Raw genomic sequence first — 22959 nt, forward strand, 5'->3', positions numbered from 1 at the left:
AGGAAACACTGCCCCACTGACAATAATGTATCACCCCCCCCCCCCCCCCCCCCCCAGCGAAATGAGAGGAAAAAATGCAAAAAGAAATTATGCCAAATGCAAGGACAGTATGCTAACTGCGTGACCTTACTATGTGGAGGGATGTAGCTCGCATGCATTAAAAATTGAGAGGTCTATACATAGAAATCAACATTGACCAAGGACATATCTGAAGCTACATGAAAAGACGTTTAAATATCCTTGATTGTAGTAATGCCTGATTATAAGAACAACCTCAAAGAAAACATGTTGTGCTTGAGTTTGTTATATAGTTATAATCTACAACACCTGTGGATCATTATGTTATAATTTGGACATTTTCGCAATATTAATTTAAAACATTTTAATAAAAGAAACAAGTCCTTTGACTTCCACATTGGAAAACTGAAGTGCCCAATGAGAGCTGACGTCACTGTAAACATGACAAAGAACCGTTCAACTGTCGGCACCTCCTATTGACAACTGGAGATCATATTAGCAAGTGACAACATGATTAGGCAAAGCTGCCGAATCCTACTTGTATCACAGATTAAGAAAATAAAATTAGAGAATGAAGTAAGTACAGAGCAGTGGGCATATACCAGCAGCGGTAAAAATGGGGTTTGATCGGAGCAATGACGTCTTGTGCAGAGGAGTATAAACATTGCCCAAACATGTATGAATCATCCTAAATACTACTTTGAGAGGGTAAATAATAAGGGAAACAATTATAACATGGTTGAAAACTCTGAAGTCAATTTTGCGTAATTGGTCCGCTTTAACCAAATAGCCTTTAACCTCTTTTTTTTTATTGCAGCTGTTCCTGGTAGTGACTACATCAATGCAAACTACATAGACGGATACAGAAAGCAAAACGCATACATCGCAACACAAGGTCCACTACCGGAGACTCTTAGTGACTTTTGGAGGATGGTGTGGGAGCAGAGGTCCAATACTATAGTAATGATGACCAGACTGGAGGAGAAATCGCGGGTATGTACATAAAACACATTACCACAGTGACAACAACAAGCGATTTAATTAAGTTCATGCCTCAACAGTTAATATTTAATGACATGTTGGTTTACTGAGTACTTGGAAATTAAATTGCTTATATTATGCACCATATTAATTAGAAACAGCACAGCAACACAATTAGTTTGAATTAGGCTGAGTTTACTAATGAGAAGTGTGTTGGATTGAAGTTTGTCTTGGCATTTGAACATGACTCGAACTAGTGATTCTGAATGGGTGGGCTGGGTTCTAGATATGCATCTGTTTTTTTTCTTTGGATAAAATTGCAGATCCTTGGCAGTTGCTTCTTTATGCTTCTCATCTAAGCATTTTAAAATGTATAGGCAATATCACTCTCTTTTTTTTTCTTTTTTTTTTCTTTTGAATAGTTGGAAAAATTCATCAATTTTGACTTGCCAAATGTTGTTTTACAGAATTAAAGAAGACATTAAAATCACAATTCAACAAATCAAAACATAACTGATCACAAATAATCATCATGAAGTTAACATTAAAAGAGAAGAGGCAGATTAAAAACCTTTCAGTCATATGCACAGCTAAGCAGAACCGGTTTGAGACTGGATTTAAACATTGTCAAAGTAGAGGCCTGTTTCACATCTTAAGGAAGATTATGCCAGGTTTTAGTTGCATAAAACTGAAACGCTGATGAACATAGATAGAATACAATAATTAAAGTATGACTCTAGGCCTCTGTTTGTTTAGGCGATTAAGTTGACTAATAATTTTATTTAGATTATAATGATTAATATGGGACAATAGCAGAGAGGAGATGTTAGTGAGTTTTGATTTGGTATTTTTTGGTGTTTATATGTAAAAAGGCAGCTTTAACTTAGAGTTTTATCTGTCTTTATATAAATGCATTGTGCACTAGTCTAGTGCTTGAACTCCCATGCAGGTGTAGTCTTGTGAGTGCAGTTTGGGTCAGATAATTAGCGATATGTACCGGTAATAGTTTTGAGAACTTTAGGGGACAAATGACTCTAAAAAGGATATATGTGAAATTAGAAAAGTAACATTTGTGTGAGCTATTACTAAACACTAAATGCTAGCAGAATATTCCTATACCTTCCCCTCTTGTCACAGAGCAGCCAGCAGGGGGACGCCACAAAACAAAATACATTTTCAAACAGAACATTGGCATCAAAGTTTCCAGACACTTTGTGGAAGCTAAATATTCAGGGTTACTGACATGTGTGGTGTATGTTAATGTATGTTGACGTCTTGTAGCAGAAAACAAAGCCCGGGGCATAGAGGTCTAGTCCTGGTCTAAAGCAGGATTTGTCAGTCTGATCAAAGCCGCAAATACTTCAAAGAGTACTTTCTATAGACACTATCACTGCATGTGTCTTCAGCGCTCACTAAAGTTTCACCCTGTTTTCTGAATACTTTTGTGCATTCGTGCTTACAGCAGCCATTTTCGATTATCCTCCCTCAAGTGCACTTCTGTATTTTGGGCTGTTGCAGTGACTACTCATGTGGTCCTAACTGCAAACGAAATAATGTCAGACTTTTAATGATTTTTTAATGACGAAAAGACCATTTTTATGCGATCGTCCACAGATTTTTGGGCAGGACAGTGTTCTTGCTTTGCCTGGAATGTTCTACAGAATGGCATTAAACTTGCTTATCTCGATGGAGGTCTGTAATTGAATGCAAAAAACAAATTTAAATCAATCCTTAATTAAAAATGAATTTATAAATAATCCAATGAGGCCTTCTAATATAATTATAGTCATATACATAAGAGACTATGTACCCTGTTTTCAGATATACAGGTGATATCTTATAAATAACCTTCTCGCAATAGAAGACACAACACGCATAAATAATACTAAAACAAATCTGATCAAAATGAAACCTGTTTTTAGCCGATCCTGATACAAAACATTAGTTACTTACAAACCAAAAATATGAAGCAAATTTATCTCCAATAACAAAGATAGTGTATAGCACTCCCACTCAGAGTTCAGTGTTTATTTCCATCTCAATTTTGTTCTGCGCTTCCTGTGAATTCAAATCTTTAAAAGAGCCGCACAATAAAATCTGTGAAGACGGCGTTAAGAGGATCGTCACCCAACAACTCTGCGCTCCTAAAAATACACTCAAACTCATAAAAGGAAAAGCACGAATGCATGGCAAGTCAAGATTCAAAATTGGCCTTGCTTTATTTAATTACCTTCACATACTTGCACTGATAAAACCTTCGAAGAAAATAAATCAGCATACAGCCCTAGTCAAGAAGCTACACCTTAAAGGGCCCATATTACACTATTTTCTGATCTATGTTTTAATGACATTTCCTCATCACATCATATGCCTGGAGTTGTGTTTTGTTTCATTCACACTGATCCTGCATATTTGAGAGAGTTCTTCTCTCAAACAGAAAACACTCTGTTCCACCTTGTGATGTTATGTGGTAATGAGGGAAGTCTCTATACTCCATCACAAACGTGTATAGACATAGCTGTTAACTTGAAAACTACCGCTTCATGTCATCACAAGGTGGAACAGAGCATTTTGAGCTGTCAAGATGCAGACAGACTAATAATAAAGGGTTACTCAAACATGTGAATGAAACAAAATGCAACTCCAGCTATGTAATATATCAAACTTATTTTAAAAGCTCATTAAAAAAATCACTATCACAACTTCATCATATTTAATCAAGAGAGACATGTGAAAAAAGGTAATCATTTAGACAAGATAAAGATGGATTTAAAAGCACTCATGCAGGAAATAATTTGGGAACTAGAGCTATCAATATGGAACAAAGCTCAGTGTTTTGCTCCACCGAGAATCACCAAAGTGGTTTGTACAAAGTAGACTAAAAAGAGAGGATAGCTTTTAATTATTCTTGGAAAGCAGCTAGTAACAGTAATACATTTCCTTACTATCCTTGTGTTCTGCTGTTCTGCTGTCACATTACTAAAATTTCAAACATGATTTTGTCAATAATGCTTTTTAGACAATAAAACTGATTTTCTTTTCTTTGCTATCAAAACCTGTTCAAATGATTATAAATTATTTTGATAACCCTATGCTATTTTTCATTTGTCCTTTAGTCGTTTAGTTGTTAACAGCAGAAAGGAGAAGTGAGTGAGTGAGTTAGCTGAAGATCTGGTACATTTTAGCATTTATATGTGAAAAGGCAGAGGTCAATCTGTCTTTATATAAATACATTGTTTCTTAGTACTTTCTGCATAAATAGTGTTTTTTGCATGAACTCTTGTCTTGTGAGTGCAGTTTGGGTCAGATACATAGATGCATAATAGTTTTGAGAGCTTTTGCCATGCCCCCTTTTAGTCAACCAATCAATTGGCAGCACATCTTTAGTCAACCAAGAGTGTCTTTAGTCGACTGCAGCCCTATTAGAAAGGCAAGAGATTAACTGTATCATATGAACATTATTATGAGCCCCATCAGCATCTGCAGCATACTGGGTCAGTTACTCTTCCTTGGTGTCATTTTAATTTCCAGCAGATACAATTCATAATTATAAGCAATAGATGACTTTTACTCATTCCAAAATAAAAACTTAAATTTTTGATAAAAATAGTTGGGCCGCGAAAATAGAACTGGTTGTATGCCACCGTGCACATAAAATGTTTGAATAGTGATTATCTAGTACTGTCATCTTAATAAGTCTTAAACTCACCAGATCTAAAATGTCACCCTAACATTTAAGAACTTTTTTTCGCATAATGTTACTCTCAAGACATACTGGACTCATTTCAGTTGTGGTTGCTGATCAGCCAGTTACAAATGGTTCCAGTGATGTGGGGTAAAGGTCAATGGCAAAACTAATGACCCGTATATTCAACGTTTCCAAATGACTGACCTTTCTCTAAAACACTGGCATCATTCATAATCTTATTTTCCATTTTGTGGTCCTTCCAACTTGTATTAAGGCAGTGTTTCCTTATAAATGTTTTAGAGGTTGGATACCAATATTATTAAAAGAAGAAAATATAAGAGTAATCATTGACAATATACTAGTGTTGTCACGATACTAAAATTTGATTTCGATACTAAGGAATACACTAGTCAAACTGAGCATTGACTCAATACCAAATCCATGATGATAATTAAAAACCCTCACATTTCTGTTGTATTACCATGTGTATTACCATGTGGCCTTATATCTGTGTAATACCTCAGTGGTCCAGATAGGTTCAATAGTGGTCCATGGGCGTATACTAGTCTATGTATTATACTTGTTCTGATACATCTCAAGATCACTCTAAAGGTATTCAGGAAAGGTTCATTTCTGTCCTGTGAATGTGACATTTTTCGTATCGATACTTGCTTAAATGAGTATCCAGTTATGATACTAGCTTTAATATTGATTAGTATCTAATTTGTTTTACTTTTGACAACCCTAAATTACACAAAGTCATTAGGGAGTACTTTGAGTGTGACACAAATTTTAGAGACACAAATTTTAGTGCCTACTGTGCTCCCTCACTATACCTGTACTTCTTAAATGCATATCTTTTGACCTCAAATCATTCACAACATTACACTGATCATTTTCTCTTCTTACAACTGTTACAAATATCATTTTATTTCTTTTGCAACATAAATACAAGTGCATTTAAACCAAGCACATGTGTGAGTGAGTCACCTCCACCTGTCACTGTCGGCTGCCAAACAAGACATGACAAGATCCAACAGCAGTGGCGGCCGCAGCCACCACTAGTTTATCATTAGACCTCTCTAAAATAATAAATAAAAAGTGAAAGGTCATGATTTGAAATAAGAGCAAAAGCGTTGATGTGTGTGTATGTGTAGATTACAGAGGCTTGTGTCCTCTGTAAAGGCTGAGGTGACACTGTGAGGGAGCAGGGTTCAAAGCGGAGGCACATCACAGCAGTATCGACCTCTAGGGACCCATTGCACTGTGTCAAAGCAAACTGAAACATAAGGACAATATCAGACCAAGATACTAAAGAAATAAAAAATTTAAGGTTCACCGTGTAACTTTTCTTAAAATATTATTGCTTCGCTTGATATATTCTGAAGTATGGCTATAAACGTATCGATATTGGATTCATTCAGGTGCAGGTGTTGTTTTTGTGTTCTTACTCTGAGCAGCTTCTAAGCTTGGCTTGCTTGTTTCCATGGATATAAATTTGTCCTTTAAAGAAACAATCTGATAAAGCATGTTGAATATTAAACTGAGCTAATTACTTTTTTGACAACTTCTTTGTTAAGGAACGACATTTAAAATAATTTGAATACACTTTTAATATGTCAGTTCAAGTGTTTGGTTTTTTAAAGCACAATTTCTAATATATAGTACCTAATGCAAGACTATTTCAGTGCTCATTCATCCATTATAATAGGGATTTTATGAGAACTAAACTAGTAACTATGTGACTAAACTAGTGTTGTCATCTGAGATACTGAGATTTCAAATATCGATGATGATATGATATATGACATATGATATTGATACTAAGGAATAGACTTGATGTGCAAAATCCATTCTGATACCATGACGATAATAAAAAAGCTCTTTCTTTAGACAATAGAATGTGGTTTTCAGCATTAAATAATAGCACTTTCTTTTATATTACCATGTGATTTTATATCTGAGTAATCCCTAAGTCATCCAGGTATGTTCCATATTGATCCATGGACATACTAGGGCAATCTTATGCTTGTTCTGATACAATCCAAAATCATTCTAAAGCTATTCAGGAAAGGCTAATTTTTGTCCTTTTGAATGTGACTTTTTAGTATCAATACATGCTCAAGTGATGAGTTTCAGTATTAGTATCGATTAGTATCTGATTTTTTATACTTTTTACAACCTTAGTTTGAAGTTGACTATTTTTTGACAAATTGTGTACTTAAAATAACACAGTGAACCAACATGTAGCATCCAGCATAATTATATAATCAGTGTGCATTCAAAGGCAGTCTGTTTTCTATAGAGAAATTGCTGAATTGTGCACTTAGAAGCTTCACCCTTTTATGCTTGAAGTGTTGTAATAATAGTTGTAGACAGATGCATTATGTAAACATGAAATATTCACCTTATAATAACCTCTTATTTGTATATGACTTGGCATGTACCGCCAGACTCCCGACCTGTTATTCATTACATTGCTGACTGCTAAATCCATATGTTTATTCTGCCAGCATGCTCCATCACTCACACAGTTTGTCTGGCTCTTTGTACCAGTGCATCTGAATAGGACCTGTCAGGACTCAGGTGAAATGCGACGATGTGAAATTTAGCGCTTTGTGTTCTGTCGATTTGGGCCGAGCTGACGGAGGCTGCCAAAGGTGTGGCTCGCAAATGTCAACTCTGCACCGCTCCATCAATACGATTAGCCTACCTGCGCCACATCTCAGGCTATATTATGTTGCCCAAATCAATAGGAGCCAGAGATGCTTGTAGCAACAATAACACACGCACAGGGGCTGTATTTTCAATGTGTGGCGATGGCAGGGGAAAATGAACCAACAGGAGAGGAGTGTCTGGGTTGAATTTAATTTTGGGTTACATTTACTAAACTAATATGCTTCAAAAACTGGTATTGATGTGCAAGCTTTTTTACCATCTATATTAATACAAAACTGTTAGATATTAGAAATTAGATATACTCTGAATCTGAATACAGTTGGCTGCTCTCTAATGTGACCATATTGATACTTTACAGTGACATCACACTGGGGGTGTACTGCATGTATGTCTATGACAGAATATTTAACAGTTACTCTAGTGATACAGTGCACACATTAGTAAACACAACCAAAAAGTTTTAAGATTGTCTGAAATCTCAGCAACAAAATAAAAACACATTTTCAGGAGCCTGTGTTCAATACAAGTTTTCATGGTCCTGTTCAGGGACAAAAAGGTGAACGTTACTGACTGAAAAACTGTGGCTAGTGCTACCTAGCTTATGACTGTAATTTTATGTGAGAAATCAGCTCACCTTTGTTGTTCAGTTATTTCTGGTCAGATTGTGTTAAAACAATAGTTTTAAAGCTCAGATTAAAGTCTAACTTGAATAACAGAACTTCGAACAGAGCAGAGTTTGCAGTTCGCATCACACCCCCATGTTGATGACATCAAAGTCTCAATAGCCTTTCTTTCAGCTTTCTAATATCACTATGTTGTGGGTTTGGATGAGGACTGTTACCATAGTGATTGACAATTTAAAACAAAATATATATTTTAAATGGGGGAAAAGTCCTCAAAATATGGCATATAACAGGAAGCTGAAAATTGCATTCATTTAAATAGATTTATTCCTGGGGAACCAAAAACTTAGTAATTGATTTATTTATTTTTTCTAAAAAGGCTGCACATGCGTCTTTTTATTGCTGATGAAAAGCCAGTGTTTTAAATCCCCCTAAATGACTGCTTGAGGTGAATTTCAAATGTTGGATCAAAACACGCCGCTTCCATCTAACTTCTGTAGCTCCTGCCAAACAGAGGCACGTTAAAATCTGGTGAAATTCTTCCAGTCGTTGAAATGAGTTTGCAAAGTGGAAATTTGGTGATTTTCCTGCTTTGTATTCTGAGGTGAGCCCTGTGCACACACTGAACCAGGTGGTCCAACCTTCTGTCCCGTAACAGACAGATTTCACATTATTCTAGGCATTTCAGATCCTTTCATTTACTTTGAATCATCACCAATGAGCTGTGATGGCACAAAACATTTTAACCTCCCAACCAGTCACTACTCATGAGTTTCAGATTTGAATACAAACTGTACTTTCTTTTTTAAAATAATAGGCCACTAATCCAGATAATGTAACATGTAAATCAATCATGCATGGCAATATAAAGAAAATACTATGATTTAATGTGGAAAATCATTCAACATTCTTTTGTCAAGAAAAGAGTGTTTTTATTTATCATTGTGGCACTGGAATCAGTATTGAGTATCCAGTGTATTCCTTAGTATCAAACTAGAATAGAATAAATATTTTAGTAGCACACTATCCAAAATCCAATTTTTTCAAACTCCATGCAATGTATTGTTAAGTTGTTTTGTCATCTGTTCCCCACACTTGCCAAAACTGGGCAAATGTAGCTTAATAAAATCAGTTTCCAATCAACACCAATAGCTTACATGACAAAGGCTTGTAAGCCCGCCCAACCATTAGCTAATTACAAATGATCAGAGCTTCGTCAGGGACATGGCGTTAGCTTATTGTCCCTTTGAAAGTCGTCTCAAATACAGGTGTGCGTTGTTACCGTGGGCGACCTCCGTTTTAATGAGACAATGGACAGTGAACCTCTAATGTGGCTTGTTGTTAATCAATGATCTAACAAGTTGCTCCACCTCACGCTTGATGTTTCACTGCTGACATTGTACTCTGTCTCCCCTCTCCCCATCTCCCTCTCTTTCCTTCCTCCCTCTCTTTCTCTCTCTCACCCCTTATCTTCTCCAATTCCCTTCCTTTTCTTATACTGTCCTCCCTCTCCTTCTTGCTCTCTCTTAACTTCTTCTTTCTCCTATTTCTCTCTCCCTTCCTCTCTCACTCTCCCCCTCCCCCTCTTTTCTTACCCCCTCCTCGCTTTTGGTCTCTCCATCTTCACCTCTCTCTCCACCCACCCTCCTTTCCTCCTCTCTTTCTCTCCACCTATCCCCCTCTCCCTCCTTTCCTGCACCAGGTGAAGTGTGACCAGTACTGGCCTGCACGAGGCACAGAGACCTATGGGATGATCCAGGTCACCATGCTGGACACAGTGGAGTTGGCCACTTACAGCGTGCGCACATTCGCCCTCTACAAGGTAATGGCTGCCATTTTTCATGACAGCTTACATGTGCACTAAGCAAAATGTTACTGCACGTGTTACTATCCCATAATCTCACCATGCAACATTTCACACTGAAAGGTAAATGCACAAATTATTTCTGTTAGTGACGAGTCCCATTAACTTCTTGTATTACAGCAAAAACAGCATTTTAACAATATCAATTTTAGCTGCCCCCCGTCTGTATTAAATGATATTGGCCTAGAGGATGTAATTTCATCTGAAACCCAGCAATGGACTGTGACTAGTAATTCAGCTAAAACAAATCTTATTTTATAGCATATTTGTATAGAAGGTTTGTCACTGTTGACTTTTGGTTCGTGGAAAAAAGTAAGAAAATGGTTGAAATGGTTTGGTTGAAAATTTTAAAATACTTCATATTGTGAATAAGTGAATATATGTGTATATAGTATATCTAATATAATAATATTGCATATGTAGTAATAGTATTATAGTATAGTATAGTATAGTATAGTATAGTATAGTATAGTATAGTATAGTATAGTATAGTATAGTATAGTATGGTATAGTATGGTATAGTTTTGTATTTTAATGGTAGTGACTTTTTAGTTTAATAGACAAAGTAACTCAACTATCCGGTGCATCTTTACCACCAGTTCTTTTAGCTCCTTCTATGAGATTGGTCCATGTTTTCAGAGCTGGCTCTCCTTTAACCAATTAACATCTAACCACACATTAGAATAAAATACACTCTTTCCCTTTTAAGTGTTTAGCTCGAGCCTGTCTGCGAAGGGCATGTCCCCTCTGGATAATTGGACTTCCTCATTACCAGGGTCACATTTAAAAAAGTAATTTTTGATAACCACTGGAATATTTTTTTTCACTGCTGTAATTGGTTTTTAAGATCCACGATTTGTCTCTTGTTCTCCGAGCTGCAATAAAGGATTTAATTTCTCCGGTTTGATGAAGCCAGCTGATGATTCGCCCAATGTTTTGTCCTCTAGTCCTGTAGTTTTTACCAGCGACTTCCCCATCATGTCACATCCTCATCAAAGTCTTGGTTTCCATCAGGAATGTGACAATACCTGGAATCTATTTCAGGGGCATGATAAGAGCTTGAAATTATCTAAGTTTGAATTTATTGTTATTTGAGCTTCTTGACAGCAAAACCTATTAACCACCAAATTAACTCAGGTTGACCCGTTTCTTAAAATAGTTTAGAGATTTGTTCATATTTTGACAAAAAATTCCCAAATTCCCAATACAAAGTTATGCAAATGTGACAAGTCTTTTTTACAAAATGTTGAACAATCTTAGCTAAGGTTAAGTCTAAAATTATTCACACCCTTCTTGTGATATTTTTGTTTTGTGGGGAATTAGCTCTCATCACTAAAGGTTCCGTGTTAGTTTTACTATTGTGAAATGTAACTATTTTCACTGAAAACTGTATGTCTTTAGTTTCTTGGTTCATTGCATTTACTTTGGTTTTAGGTTCTTCACATATTCTCCTTAGGATAGTTCAGGTCTGGACTCTTATTTTGGAAAGCATAATATTTTGCTTTGTTAAAGATGCACTACGTAACTTTTCTGGTAGATGATCTGCCACCTGCTTGTCTCCATGGAGATGTTATTATATGACCTGGAATGTTCCACAGTACACATTAAATTTATCTTGCATGTATTCACTTACATGTGTTTTTATGAATACCTAGAAAAACATACATTCTTACTGTGGGCACAATCAACCTACTATTGAAATTCAAGGCAACACTATAACATCTCCGTGGAGTCATCTAAAAGTTACACCATGTATCTTTAGCTGATCATAATTTATTTACCACTTTGACTGTAGGTACATTTCAGTTGTTGTGTGTACAGCAAGGGCAAAGCACACTTATGTTTTGTCTTGCCTGATATTGAAAACCCTTTGTTGCAGAATGGCTCGAGTGAGAAGCGAGAGGTGAGACAGTTCCAGTTCATGGCCTGGCCAGACCACGGCGTACCTGAGTATCCCACCCCCATCCTGGCCTTCCTTAGACGGGTCAAGGCCTGCAACCCTCCGGATGCTGGGCCCATGGTGGTCCACTGCAGGTCTGTGACTACACTGTTCATGCATTGTAAAGTCAAGAGAACAGGGGATTGTTATACACTGCTTGGCCAAAAAAGTCACCACCTAGATTTAACCAAGCAAATAGGTTGGGGCTGCTGCAGATGGTCAGATCTAGGTACAGCAGCACCATCATCAATGCAAGATCTTGGTGAAAAATGAATGCAACACTGGATGGAAATAAATCTTGTGACATTGCAAAAGCTTATCAAAACAATGCCACAGTGAATGTGTGCCGTAATCAAAGCTAAAAGGCGGTCCAACGAATATTAGAGCGTGTGACCTTTTCTTTTGGTGGCGACTTTTCTTTTGGCCAGGCAATGTACAGCCCTGTCCAACTGTGTCCTCATCTTAGACCTAAAGAACTATTAAACATAAGTAATAGAAAATAAGGAGTCTTAAAGATGCATTAGGTAACTTTTATGGTAGGAGTTTGCTACATCTTTAATGTCTTAAAAAACATCCAAATATACTGTGATCTAGGTCGTCTCTCCACAGATTTTACTAATAAATGCTTGTCACCAACCTTTAACTGGAGAAATTTGATTTTTCTGCTGGTTTTGCTATATGTATTTATCTTAATGATTTTGTAGAAGCAATTTGTTTAAAAAGATCCACATCCACCGCTCATATTTATAGTCATTTTATAGTCATTAATTGTGAAAAAATATGTCTGCCATCGTAATAAATTCCCTAATGCTATTATGCCGTTACATTACAGCTTAATTGAGCAAAGTGTGATCATTTTAATATAATGAAAAATAATATTACCAAATACAACTTGCTGGTGATAAAAATGTAAATTGTTTTTATAACCCCGTTCCCCCGATAATGTTCTCACGCTATACTGATACCCATATAAGGCCTGAGCGTAAAGAAGACAAATGTGTCCTGTCTCTGGTATAGCTGTGCCATTGTCCATGCCTGGTGTTATATTAATAGCTGTTAACCTTTGTGGATGTGTCCTGTACAGCGCTGGAGTAGGCCGGACAGGCTGCTTCATTGTGATCGATGCCATGTTGGAGCGAATGAAGCACGAGAAGTCTGTGGACATCTATGGTCACGTGACTTGTATGAGGGCCCAGAGGAACTACATGGTCCAGACGGAGGATCAGTACATTTTCATCCACGAGGCACTCCTGGAGGCAGCCACATGCGGCAACACAGAGGTCCCAGCACGAAACCTGTACGCACACATCCAGAAACTGACCCAGCCCCCGCCCGGAGAGACAGTCACGGCCATGGAGCTAGAGTTCAAGGTGAGACACACAACATACTGTGGGTATAAGCAATCGAGAACATGCACAATAGGTTAATTCTTTTGTAGAGTGGGTGACATGCCAAAAATTCATATCACAGTTTTCTCAAAATGTGATGTCACTTCCTGGGTCCAGTGGTTGATTGAATGAACAAGTTTGCAATTTCCTCTTTTCATAGCTACAACACATCTCCCGTTAAAGAGATTGCTGTCATTTAACAACTAACAAGGTTATAAGGTTACAAGGTTATAAGAATGGATCTATGGTTGTAACTGTGACAGAAAGTGTACAAGGGAGGTTGACGTAAGAAGCTAGGCTAGGCCAAGATACCGTTAGCAGCAGTTAGTGAGATGTGCACATTAATAATGCTCTGTTATGCCAGATTATTACTACATTATTTACATATTTGATACAGTTTGTGGAAAAACATACGCTTTTGAGAGGTAAATGTTTCTTGTTTGATGAATAAGGAGCAAAAACAGAGGTAGAAGAGGTGCACCAGTGTTATTTCCTGGTTTGTAGACAATAAAACACTTTACAATTAGAGCTGCTTTTACAGTGTACTGGGGCATAACACAATTTGCAGCCCCTTTAAATCAATTATCTATGTGTGTAATGTATTAAAGATCAAAAATATGAAACGATATTCATGATGGTGTCTGCGACACTCTGGTTAGAAAAGTGTGGGTTGCATTCATTCAGAACAGGTCGGCTCAGATTTGGCCTTGGTAGCTTTCTTTGTCAATTTAAACATTGCTTTATGTCTACACCAGCTTGATTATAGACAGGTGAGAGTTAAAGGTTTGTTATGCGGTTCTTTAGAAGTGCACTGTTTAACCTTCTAGTCTGCAGCACAGTTCTTCCAGTCAATGTTTTCCTATGAGTCACATTGGCACTTCGATCTGTAATTATGTGTGGCTACTTCTGCCTGGCTCACAGCGTCACAGCGTCTGATGCAATTAAACCTTAAACATGAGAACTATGTGGACTATGAGGACTTTCTATGAGACACTTGTAGCCTTATTGTAGCATGTCTTGAGGATGGCCGCAGAGGTGCACAAGATATTTGCGTAATGTTTGAAAGACATGTAAATTACATAATAATAATAAGAAGAATAAGAAGAAGAATTTAATAATTTTCATTTAGGAAGGTTTTATTGCAAAACATAGATGTAGTACAAATGTTTTTCCGTTGGTTTTAATATTCCACCGTATGGGATAAAACTCTATATCCATGAAGAATGTTCCGAAATATGACTTTAACTTTCTTTTTCCGTGCAATGCACCACTTCCAGAAAGTTACAGGGTCTTGCTTTAAGAAATGATTAACATGTTGCTGCAAACAAATCACATCTTTCCAATAGTGCTAGTTAATATTCCACTGTATGGCATAAAACTCATCTATATCCAATGAGAATGTTCTGAAGTATGACTTTAACTTTCTATTTCTGTGGAATCATGTGACATTCCACCTCCAGAAAGTTAGTGTGTTGCTTTAATTAATAATAAACATGTTGCTGCAAACAAATCACATCTTTCCAGTAGAGCTACTTAATTATCAGTAGCCCAGGTCAATAGTAAGATTCTTATCCACTCTTATAGTCCATTTCACTTCAGACCGCACTGTTGCAGACCCTCCCACTCATTGGCGCAGTTCAAGGTGACATGCACAAACACACAGCTTTTGTCAATAGCGATCGACTGTGATGTTATTACACACTTTCCTCCCGGTGCGGCGCTACCATTAGCCCTCTTATGACCACGATCCATTCTGTTCTGAAGTGATAATCGCATCCACGCCACTGCCAACCGCATACAATGAGACAGGGGAGAGTGAGTGAGAGAGTGAAAAGTGAAGCCATGACGCCTGCTCGATCTGGCCATGGCTCACAGTAAATATCCCAGAGTAAAGCTTTAGTGCGGCTGCTCTCTCCTGCTCTGTCCGTCTGTGCGTGGTGGAGTGCCAGCATGGAGCGCACCACCCCCACTGTTTCTTATAGCAGCAGCAAAGCCAGAGTCCCCTAAACAGACTATCAAATGTGTATTTAAATGTTAGTGCACTCCCTGAAAGATACTTACATAAATGGATATTGCAAATAGTGCCTCAAACTTGGCATAGAAGTCCAATAAGTCCTAAGAGAGCTAAGATACCAGGCTGCTACCACGGCATGTACTCTGTTTCATGGTGTTGAATCTTTTAGTTCAGGTGACATGTTTTTTTTAGCTGTAGCATATTAATATTATCCTTTCCAGTACTTAAGAGTACTAGGAGTACTTCAACATGGATTAGACATAATTTAAAAGTACACTTTGCAAAATTTTTCTTGTGAAGGGTCCGCCGCCTGCTTCTATTCATAGAGCTGTTATTGCTTTACCTGGAACTTGCCACTATATAATATTAAACTGATCTATCCCCATGGACACAAGCAAGTAAAACGCACCACCGCCCACATCAAGAATATGTTTGAACAATAGAAACACCTGTAATTGAATAAATACAAAATATTTACGTTTAATGCCATACTGTAGAATATTCCAGGCAAAGCAATATCATCTCTATGGAGACAAGCGGGTGATGGACTCCTCATCAGAAAAGTTACACTGTGCTCCTGTATGTAATTTATTAACTCTCACCAAAGGGCAAGTGAATGGTTAAATGTTAGTTGGTCTTGTTGCCCCCCTCCAGTCCACTCTGACATGTCCTCCTCTGATACACTCAGTGCTCACGACAGTCCGCACTCACAGCTCAATGGGGGAATCACCGGTGTCTGCCATGTTTGTTTACTGCGGGTCACAGGTCACTAACACCCTCTGCTCTCCCCTCTCTCCCACTCTTCTCCCCTCTCCCTCTTCACCCCCTCTCCCACTCCCTCTCATCCTCTGCTAATCTCTGCCACTTCTCTACTTCTCTTCTCTCAACCTTCTCCCTTTCTCTCCATCTCTCTATTCCTCTTTCTTTCTCTGTCTCTTCTCTCCTTGGCTTCCTCTCCCTCCCTTTCTCCCCCTGCTTTTCCTTATATTACTCCCTCTCTCTATCTCTTGCTCACTCTGCTCTTCCTTCTCTTCTCTCTCTTCTCCTTTCCTCTCTTCTATGTTCCCTCCCCTCTCTCTCTCGCTCTCTCTCCACCTGCTCTTCCTTATATCGCTCCTCTCTCTCTTTCTCTCTCCCTCTGCTCTTCCCTTCCTCTTTTTTCTCTGTCCTATTTTCCTTTCCTCTCTCCCTCTTCTGTCTCTTCTCCCTCCGTCACCTCTGCTCCCTCTCTCTCTTTCTCTCTTTTTCCTCTCTCCCTCCCCCTCTCTTCCCTCTCTCTCCCTTCCACCTACCATTGAACAGAGACTGGCCAACTCCAAAGCCCACACGTCACGGTTCATCAGCGCCAACCTGCCCTGCAACAAGTTCAAGAACCGCCTGGTGAACATCATGCCTTTCGAGTCCACACGTGTGTGTCTGCAGCCCATCCGCGGAGTCGAGGGCTCCGACTACATCAACGCCAGCTGCATCGATGGCTACAGGTCAATAACACTTCTGCCAATAGGCCTACACATAGTCATGGGTCTCAGCTTCAAGTTATATGTGACATGTTGAGGACCTATTCCCATTTAGAAGATATAATATTTAGTTTTGAATTGTTAAATGCAATAGCTATGGCCCCTAGGGCTATATCGCAAAAGTATTAGCTGACGCAATCATCGTTGTTGCAACTAGTGCCGTCACGGTGCTAAAATTTCAAACTCGATTTCGATACTAAGGAACTTGCTCAATACTTAGTTTCGGTTTCAGTACTACAGTGATAATAATAAGCGCCATTTTAGATAACAGAGTGTAATTGTAAGTATAATAATTGTGTTTTTTTTACTAGTTTTGATAAAGCTAGACTGGTTACCACATTTAAGTAATATTTTTAGTATAAATTCTTGTTCAAATGAGTATCTAGTACCGATACTAGTTTTATTTATTTATTTTTATCTATTAGTATCTGTTCTTCAATACTTTAGACAACCATAGTTGCAACAAACATGTGTAAATATATCACAATACCATCAAGGTTCTCCATGTCACAAAAATGTACTGTGTTTTTAAATGAAAATGGCAGAGTTTGAGAGAGAACTAGTTCATTAAGGCATGCACATTTTAGTTTCAATTTAACTGAAATGGTTGTGTCAAAAGTATATCAAAGTATCACAACAATATTTCTACCATTGAGCAGCCCTACTACTGTCATGTATGTTTGTCATTCTGAAACCTGTAGATATACTATAACACATATGTTGAGAGTCATAGGCATTTGGTTTGTTGTTACATTGTCTATCAGAATTTGTTTTAAGTCATGTCTGAGGCTATGTTCACCCTTGGCCACACACACCACATCAAAATCTGGACTAAACCTAGAACTAAACTTGAACTAGACCTTGACTAAACCAGGACTGGAGCAAGACAAAACCAAGTCTATATCAGGACTAAATCAGGATCAAACTAGGACCAAACCAGAACAAGTAAAACTTTACAAGGACTTTAAAAGTAAGTAAGATGTTTTCAAGGGAAACTGCTGTCTTTGTATCCTTTAATTTCACCTGTGACCAGTAGGGGGTATCCTTATGTAAATTCTGTAAGTAAGCTTTCTTTCTTAATTTAATATTATTTTCTATATTACACAAGATTACAACTTGATACAAAATTACACTATGTTTAGTACATAGAATGCACACTTGTATGCCTTTGTATGACTTCCGCATTAAAGGTAGCACTCTGACTCATTAAATTATACATCTATTCACTACTATAATCGCTAAAATAGCATACTGATCACACTATGGGTACTTTTAAATCAAACATGGTGAAACTGTTATAATGTTCGACTGTGCAGTCAGATGTGTTTTGGTCAGCCCTTTATTCTAACGCAAGTCACTGAGTTTTGATGTTTAAACCCCAGTACACAGGAAGGAGCGCTTTAGACCTGTCAATTTCCACTTTATTTACTGGTACTGTGGCCCACGTCTCATGCTGGACGCTGACAAGTGGAATTGAAAAGCCAGTGTTAATGACAGGTGAATAATAAAAAGTCAATGATAAGCACAGACTGGAGCTGATTGAGCTCATATGAAGTCGTAATGATTTTAAAGTTGGTCCAAAAAACCCCAATATGTGCTATTTCATTTTAATAGTTTTACTTTTCTTTCCCAGTTGTGAAATTATTATTTTTTTGTCCAAACTGATTGAATGTGGTCAGCCAAGTATGAAATTTTGAATTCTTAATCTCTATGGCAACAGTATTAATTTTTCATTATTCTAAAATCTGTTGATAGCATGAAATCCTCAAAGTATATAATTTTCTACATTGATGATTATATAAATAGGAATATTAAGTAAAATATTCCTCCTATTTACTTTTCCAAAAGCAATTCAGTTCTACAACACAATATTTCTATTTATCCCATTAACAGATGTGAATGTCACTGACTATTGTTGGCAAAAACAAATTCTATTCTAAGTCCTGATGTCTACCTGATGTTTAATGTTCTAAAAACTAGAGATAGGTGATATATAGATATATGGGATCGATATTTGCTTTTTTTTGCGCATCAGCTATTGGCATAAAAATCTGCAGCACAGGCTGATATTTTGTTTTGGCTGATCTGCTACCTAAGAGTATGCATAAAACTTTATTTGCACTCTTGAGTTCTCTTAAGATAACTCTTAAGATAACAGAACAAACACAGCTCTCTTATAGGTTTGTGGTAAAAAGGGGCTGTGGGTTTCTGGGTGAATTTGTAGTAAATTTAAATTGCATGATGTAGGGGAAATAATCCAAATCGAGCATATACATATCGTCCCAAAAAAGCAGAGCTTATCGATTGGTTTCTCTGGATTCTCTGTTGGCTTCGACCATGAAAAAACGCATATCTGTTGATCTCTATTAAAAGCATGAAAAACAGAGCTAGTTCATTTTAAACAGTTTGTAATGGTCCAGAGTTTTTCCTCATTTCCGTGCATCATAATTATCCCACCGCGATGAGTTTATAAGCTCTTTTCACAAGTCTGAAAAGTAAATACTTACTTGGTTACTGCTTGCATAGACGGCACAGCACAATATGCTAATACTAATAAGATGTCTGTCAAAAGATTTATTAAATAGAGCAACTTTATGAGAGCAAATAGCAACAAGCCCACTCACTCATTGCCTTTTAAATCACAGCTGTAAAAGACGAGGCCCAACGCGGAAGTAAACATCTATAAATCCAACCAGAGCCACTTTTAGTTGCTTTTTATGATGTCCAAAACAGAAAAAGTTGATTTTATCGAACGACTTGTCGGCGGGTGTTAATATGACAGGTGTGGCGGTTGTCAGGCGTCGGAGCCCGTTAAAGGAGACAGGAGCAGATGAAAAAGTATGGTGGTATATTGGAGAGAAGTCCGCTGTGGGCCGTGCTGGGCAGAATTACTGGTGTTGTCCTCACTTGCTCTCTCAGTTCAAATTGCTTCCACGAGGGACACAGATAAAACGGCAGCTTTGCTGCTTTTTTCTGTCTGGTGTGAAGAGGAAAAGTCTGTGATTGGACTTAACAGTAAAAAGGAAAATTTAGCAAGAAATAGCAGCAAGTCCATAAAGGCTGGATTTTGAACTATAGCATCAGAGAGAAGCCCCAGTGTTAATGAGAAGGTGCTTCATACAGTCCAGCCCTCCATTTTAACTCTCAGTGTAAACAGTTTAATGATATGCAGACAGTGGGATATTGGGTGGATAGAGTAGCCAAATACTGTTAAATACTCATGTAAGAGTAATGTTACTTCAAAATAATATTACTCAAGTACAAGTACAAAGTAGTGGTCCAAGATATTACTCAAGTAAGAGTAAAAACTCTTACTCAAAAACTTGAGGGGAAAAAGAGTAACTTGAAGCGTACCTGTCAGGCTGTAACATTTACAAAAGCTTTTATGTTGACTATGATATGATTTTATTTTTATATTTTGTGTCTATCCTTTGAAAATATACTTCATATTACATAATCAAATTATAAATCTGATGTTATGTCCTGACAGTTGTTTTTTAAGTTACTATTACTTGAGTAGCATTTTTCCCTAATATCCCTAATTTCCCTAATCCTTGAATATTTTCTTGGACCACTATTTTGTCCTTCTATTTGAGTAATATCATTTTGAAGTAATGTTACTCTTACTTGAGTTCAGTTTTTGACAACTCTGCCACTGTATTACATTAATATTCACTTGTTACTCAAACATCTTCAGAAGTATTATAGAGCATCTTTCACAGCCGTCGCTTTCCATTTCCTCTCTTCATCTCCCATCTCAAACATCTCTCCACGATCAACACATCCGGGTGGAGACCTGTTGTGCTCGCCTGTAGCACAGTGTAATTAAGCTGCTTTTAAAAGGCCCTAGCATAAATAAATACAAACTAAACCGGGCCCTCCAGTGCGCCCTTCACCCCTCTGCGCACTGCCTTGAAGAGCCAATAATATGCTAAGCTAATGAGAGGCAAGCCCATTGATTTGTTCGCTAGCTTGCTCGCTCACTGCTGCTATCGGGGCCTGTGGATGTGCAGGCTATAGCATTCGTAATGAGGGTGACTCGAGCGGTTTGGTGTCCTCTAGCTAGAACGCATGGGAGAGAGGAGATGATGGGGAAGTCAGGAGTGGCATGATACGGAGCAGGATTGTTTTTGTTTTGGCTGTGGGTCTTATTTGAGGGAGGTTAGAGGGGACCGCACTATCAATTTAGACTCGAGCTTTCATCCGCTGCTTAGCTCCTGTTTGTTCCCTGTGCGCCGCTTCCATTTCCGTCCTCTGCCTCCTTGGATTTTCCCTCTAAAGCTCTGGGAAGTAGTAGGAAGAAAATACAGCAGAAAAAGTTAGCATTTCACCTTACCACTATTCACCTGCATCTGTTGACATTTATAATATAGGACAGCTATAGCATGGTAACTAAAAGTGTATTTGTGGTACTTACATTACACACCTTACTTGTCTCATACATCTGCCCTCTGCTTTTTCACTCATTTCTTATCCCTCTCTCATCCATATGCCCCTCCCTCTCTGCTGTTTCACCCCTTTCTCCCTCTCTCTGCGGTTTCATCTCTCTCACCCACCTGCCCTCACTCTCTGCATTTTCACTTCTTTCTTACCCTTCTCTCACCCATCTGCCCCCCCCCCCTCTCTCTTTCTCTTTTTTTTCTCTCTCTCTGTTGTTCCTCTGTTTGTGTGCAGAGGCCCGGAGCACATCCTAATCTCCCAGTTCCACATTAGCACGTCGCCCACAGCACCTTCATTAGCTGTTCAGTCGTAACTCTCCCTCCTAGTCTTTTCCTTCCTCTCCTCTTCTCTCCGCTCTGTCTATCCTCTCTCCTATCTCTCTCCTTTAACTCTCTTCATCCATCTTTCCTCTTCTCCCTCATTCTAACACAATTTCTCATCTTTCACCCCTCTCTCCTTCCATATTTCTTCAGTCTCCTTTCTTCCTTTCTGCTCCTCCTCTCTCTCTCCTTTCTCCCCTCTCATCTCCCTTTCTCATCTCTTCTGTCCTCACTCTAATACTTTCTCTCATCTTTCAGCTCACTCACTCACTCGTCCCCCTCTCTTTCTTACTCCCCTCATTCCCTCCAATTCTTTCTCCTTTCTCCCCTCCCGCATTTTGTCATTCTACACTTTCCCTCACTCCTTCTTCTCCCTCTTTCTTCCCTCTTCTTCCACTCCTTTCTCCTGTCTCCATCCATCTCCCTCTCTTCTGTCCTCACTCTCATATCTCCTTTCACTCATCTTTCACCTCACTCACTACTCCCCCTCTTTCCTTGCTCCCCTCTCTCGCCTCTTGCATTTTTTGATCTCCTGAACTCTTTACCTCCCCCTTTCCTCTCTCTCCCGGTCCTCTCTCTCTCTTCTATCCTTTCGCTCCCTCTCTTGTTCTCTTTTCTCTCTTTTCCCCTCTTCCTACATGCCTACACCTGGATGCTTGCGTGCCAGCATATGAGCAAGTGTCTAGTATGTGAATTACTCAGCTCTGCTCTCTCTCTTTCTCTCCTTCCTCTCGACCCACCCCTTCTCTCTCTCTCTCTCTCTTCTACCCGTTCTCTTTTCTTTTCCTTTCTCTCTTTCTCTCCTTCTCCTCTCAATATCTCTCTCTATGTCTCCCTCTCTTCCCTCCTCTCAATCTATCTCTTCCTGCCTCTCTACTTCCCTCCCTCTCTCTCTCGGCTAAAGCGCTGGTGCCATCTGCTGGTTGCTCGGTGAACAGCATGTCCATGGCACAGTCACGTAGGACACCAGCACAGCCCAGTGAATGATCTCATCCACATCTGAGCTCTCTTTGTGTTTGACTGTGGAGGAATGAACACGCCTAGATACTATACGATTATACAGGAATAACATTGTACAGCAGCTTTCTTTATGGAGGTCAAAGGTGCATTTGTGTCCTTGTCCAACACACCCCCATTGTGTTGTCACGATACTAAAATTTCAAACTTGATTTTCATACTAAGCAAAAAACTTGATACTCACTACTGATTCTGGCACGGCAATGATAATAAAAGACTCTTTATTTAGATGAGAGAATGTGATTTTTAACATTATGTAGTGGTATTTCAGCCCCATGGCGTTGATACTTTTGTCAAAATTTAACACTAACACCACATATAAAAGAAAGTACAAATTGTCATAGTCGTATCAGAATCAGTGTTGAGTCTGTTCCTTAGCAACAAAATCGAGTTTGAAATGTTTGACAACACTAATGCATAAACTTTGTGGGTTGTAGCAAAAAATGTAATTTGAACTTCAATCTGCAGTTT

At 38.4% G+C, this 22959-nt stretch overlaps 1 protein-coding gene across 1 annotated transcript in view; it reads left to right on the forward strand.

Annotated features, from left to right (window-relative positions):
* The window catches only part of LOC117385047 (receptor-type tyrosine-protein phosphatase F), a 218080-nt gene that overhangs the window by 186355 nt on the left and 8766 nt on the right, over positions 1-22959 (forward strand). The window contains exons 24-28 of the mRNA XM_033982280.2: positions 836-1011; positions 9692-9811; positions 11733-11887; positions 12877-13162; positions 16497-16675. Coding sequence (XP_033838171.1) covers positions 836-1011; positions 9692-9811; positions 11733-11887; positions 12877-13162; positions 16497-16675 — 916 coding nt within the window. The remainder of the gene's footprint in view (positions 1-835; positions 1012-9691; positions 9812-11732; positions 11888-12876; positions 13163-16496; positions 16676-22959) is intronic.

Source organism: Periophthalmus magnuspinnatus, chromosome 17, assembly GCF_009829125.3.
Source record: "Periophthalmus magnuspinnatus isolate fPerMag1 chromosome 17, fPerMag1.2.pri, whole genome shotgun sequence".
Classification (NCBI taxonomy): Eukaryota; Metazoa; Chordata; class Actinopteri; order Gobiiformes; family Gobiidae; genus Periophthalmus; species Periophthalmus magnuspinnatus.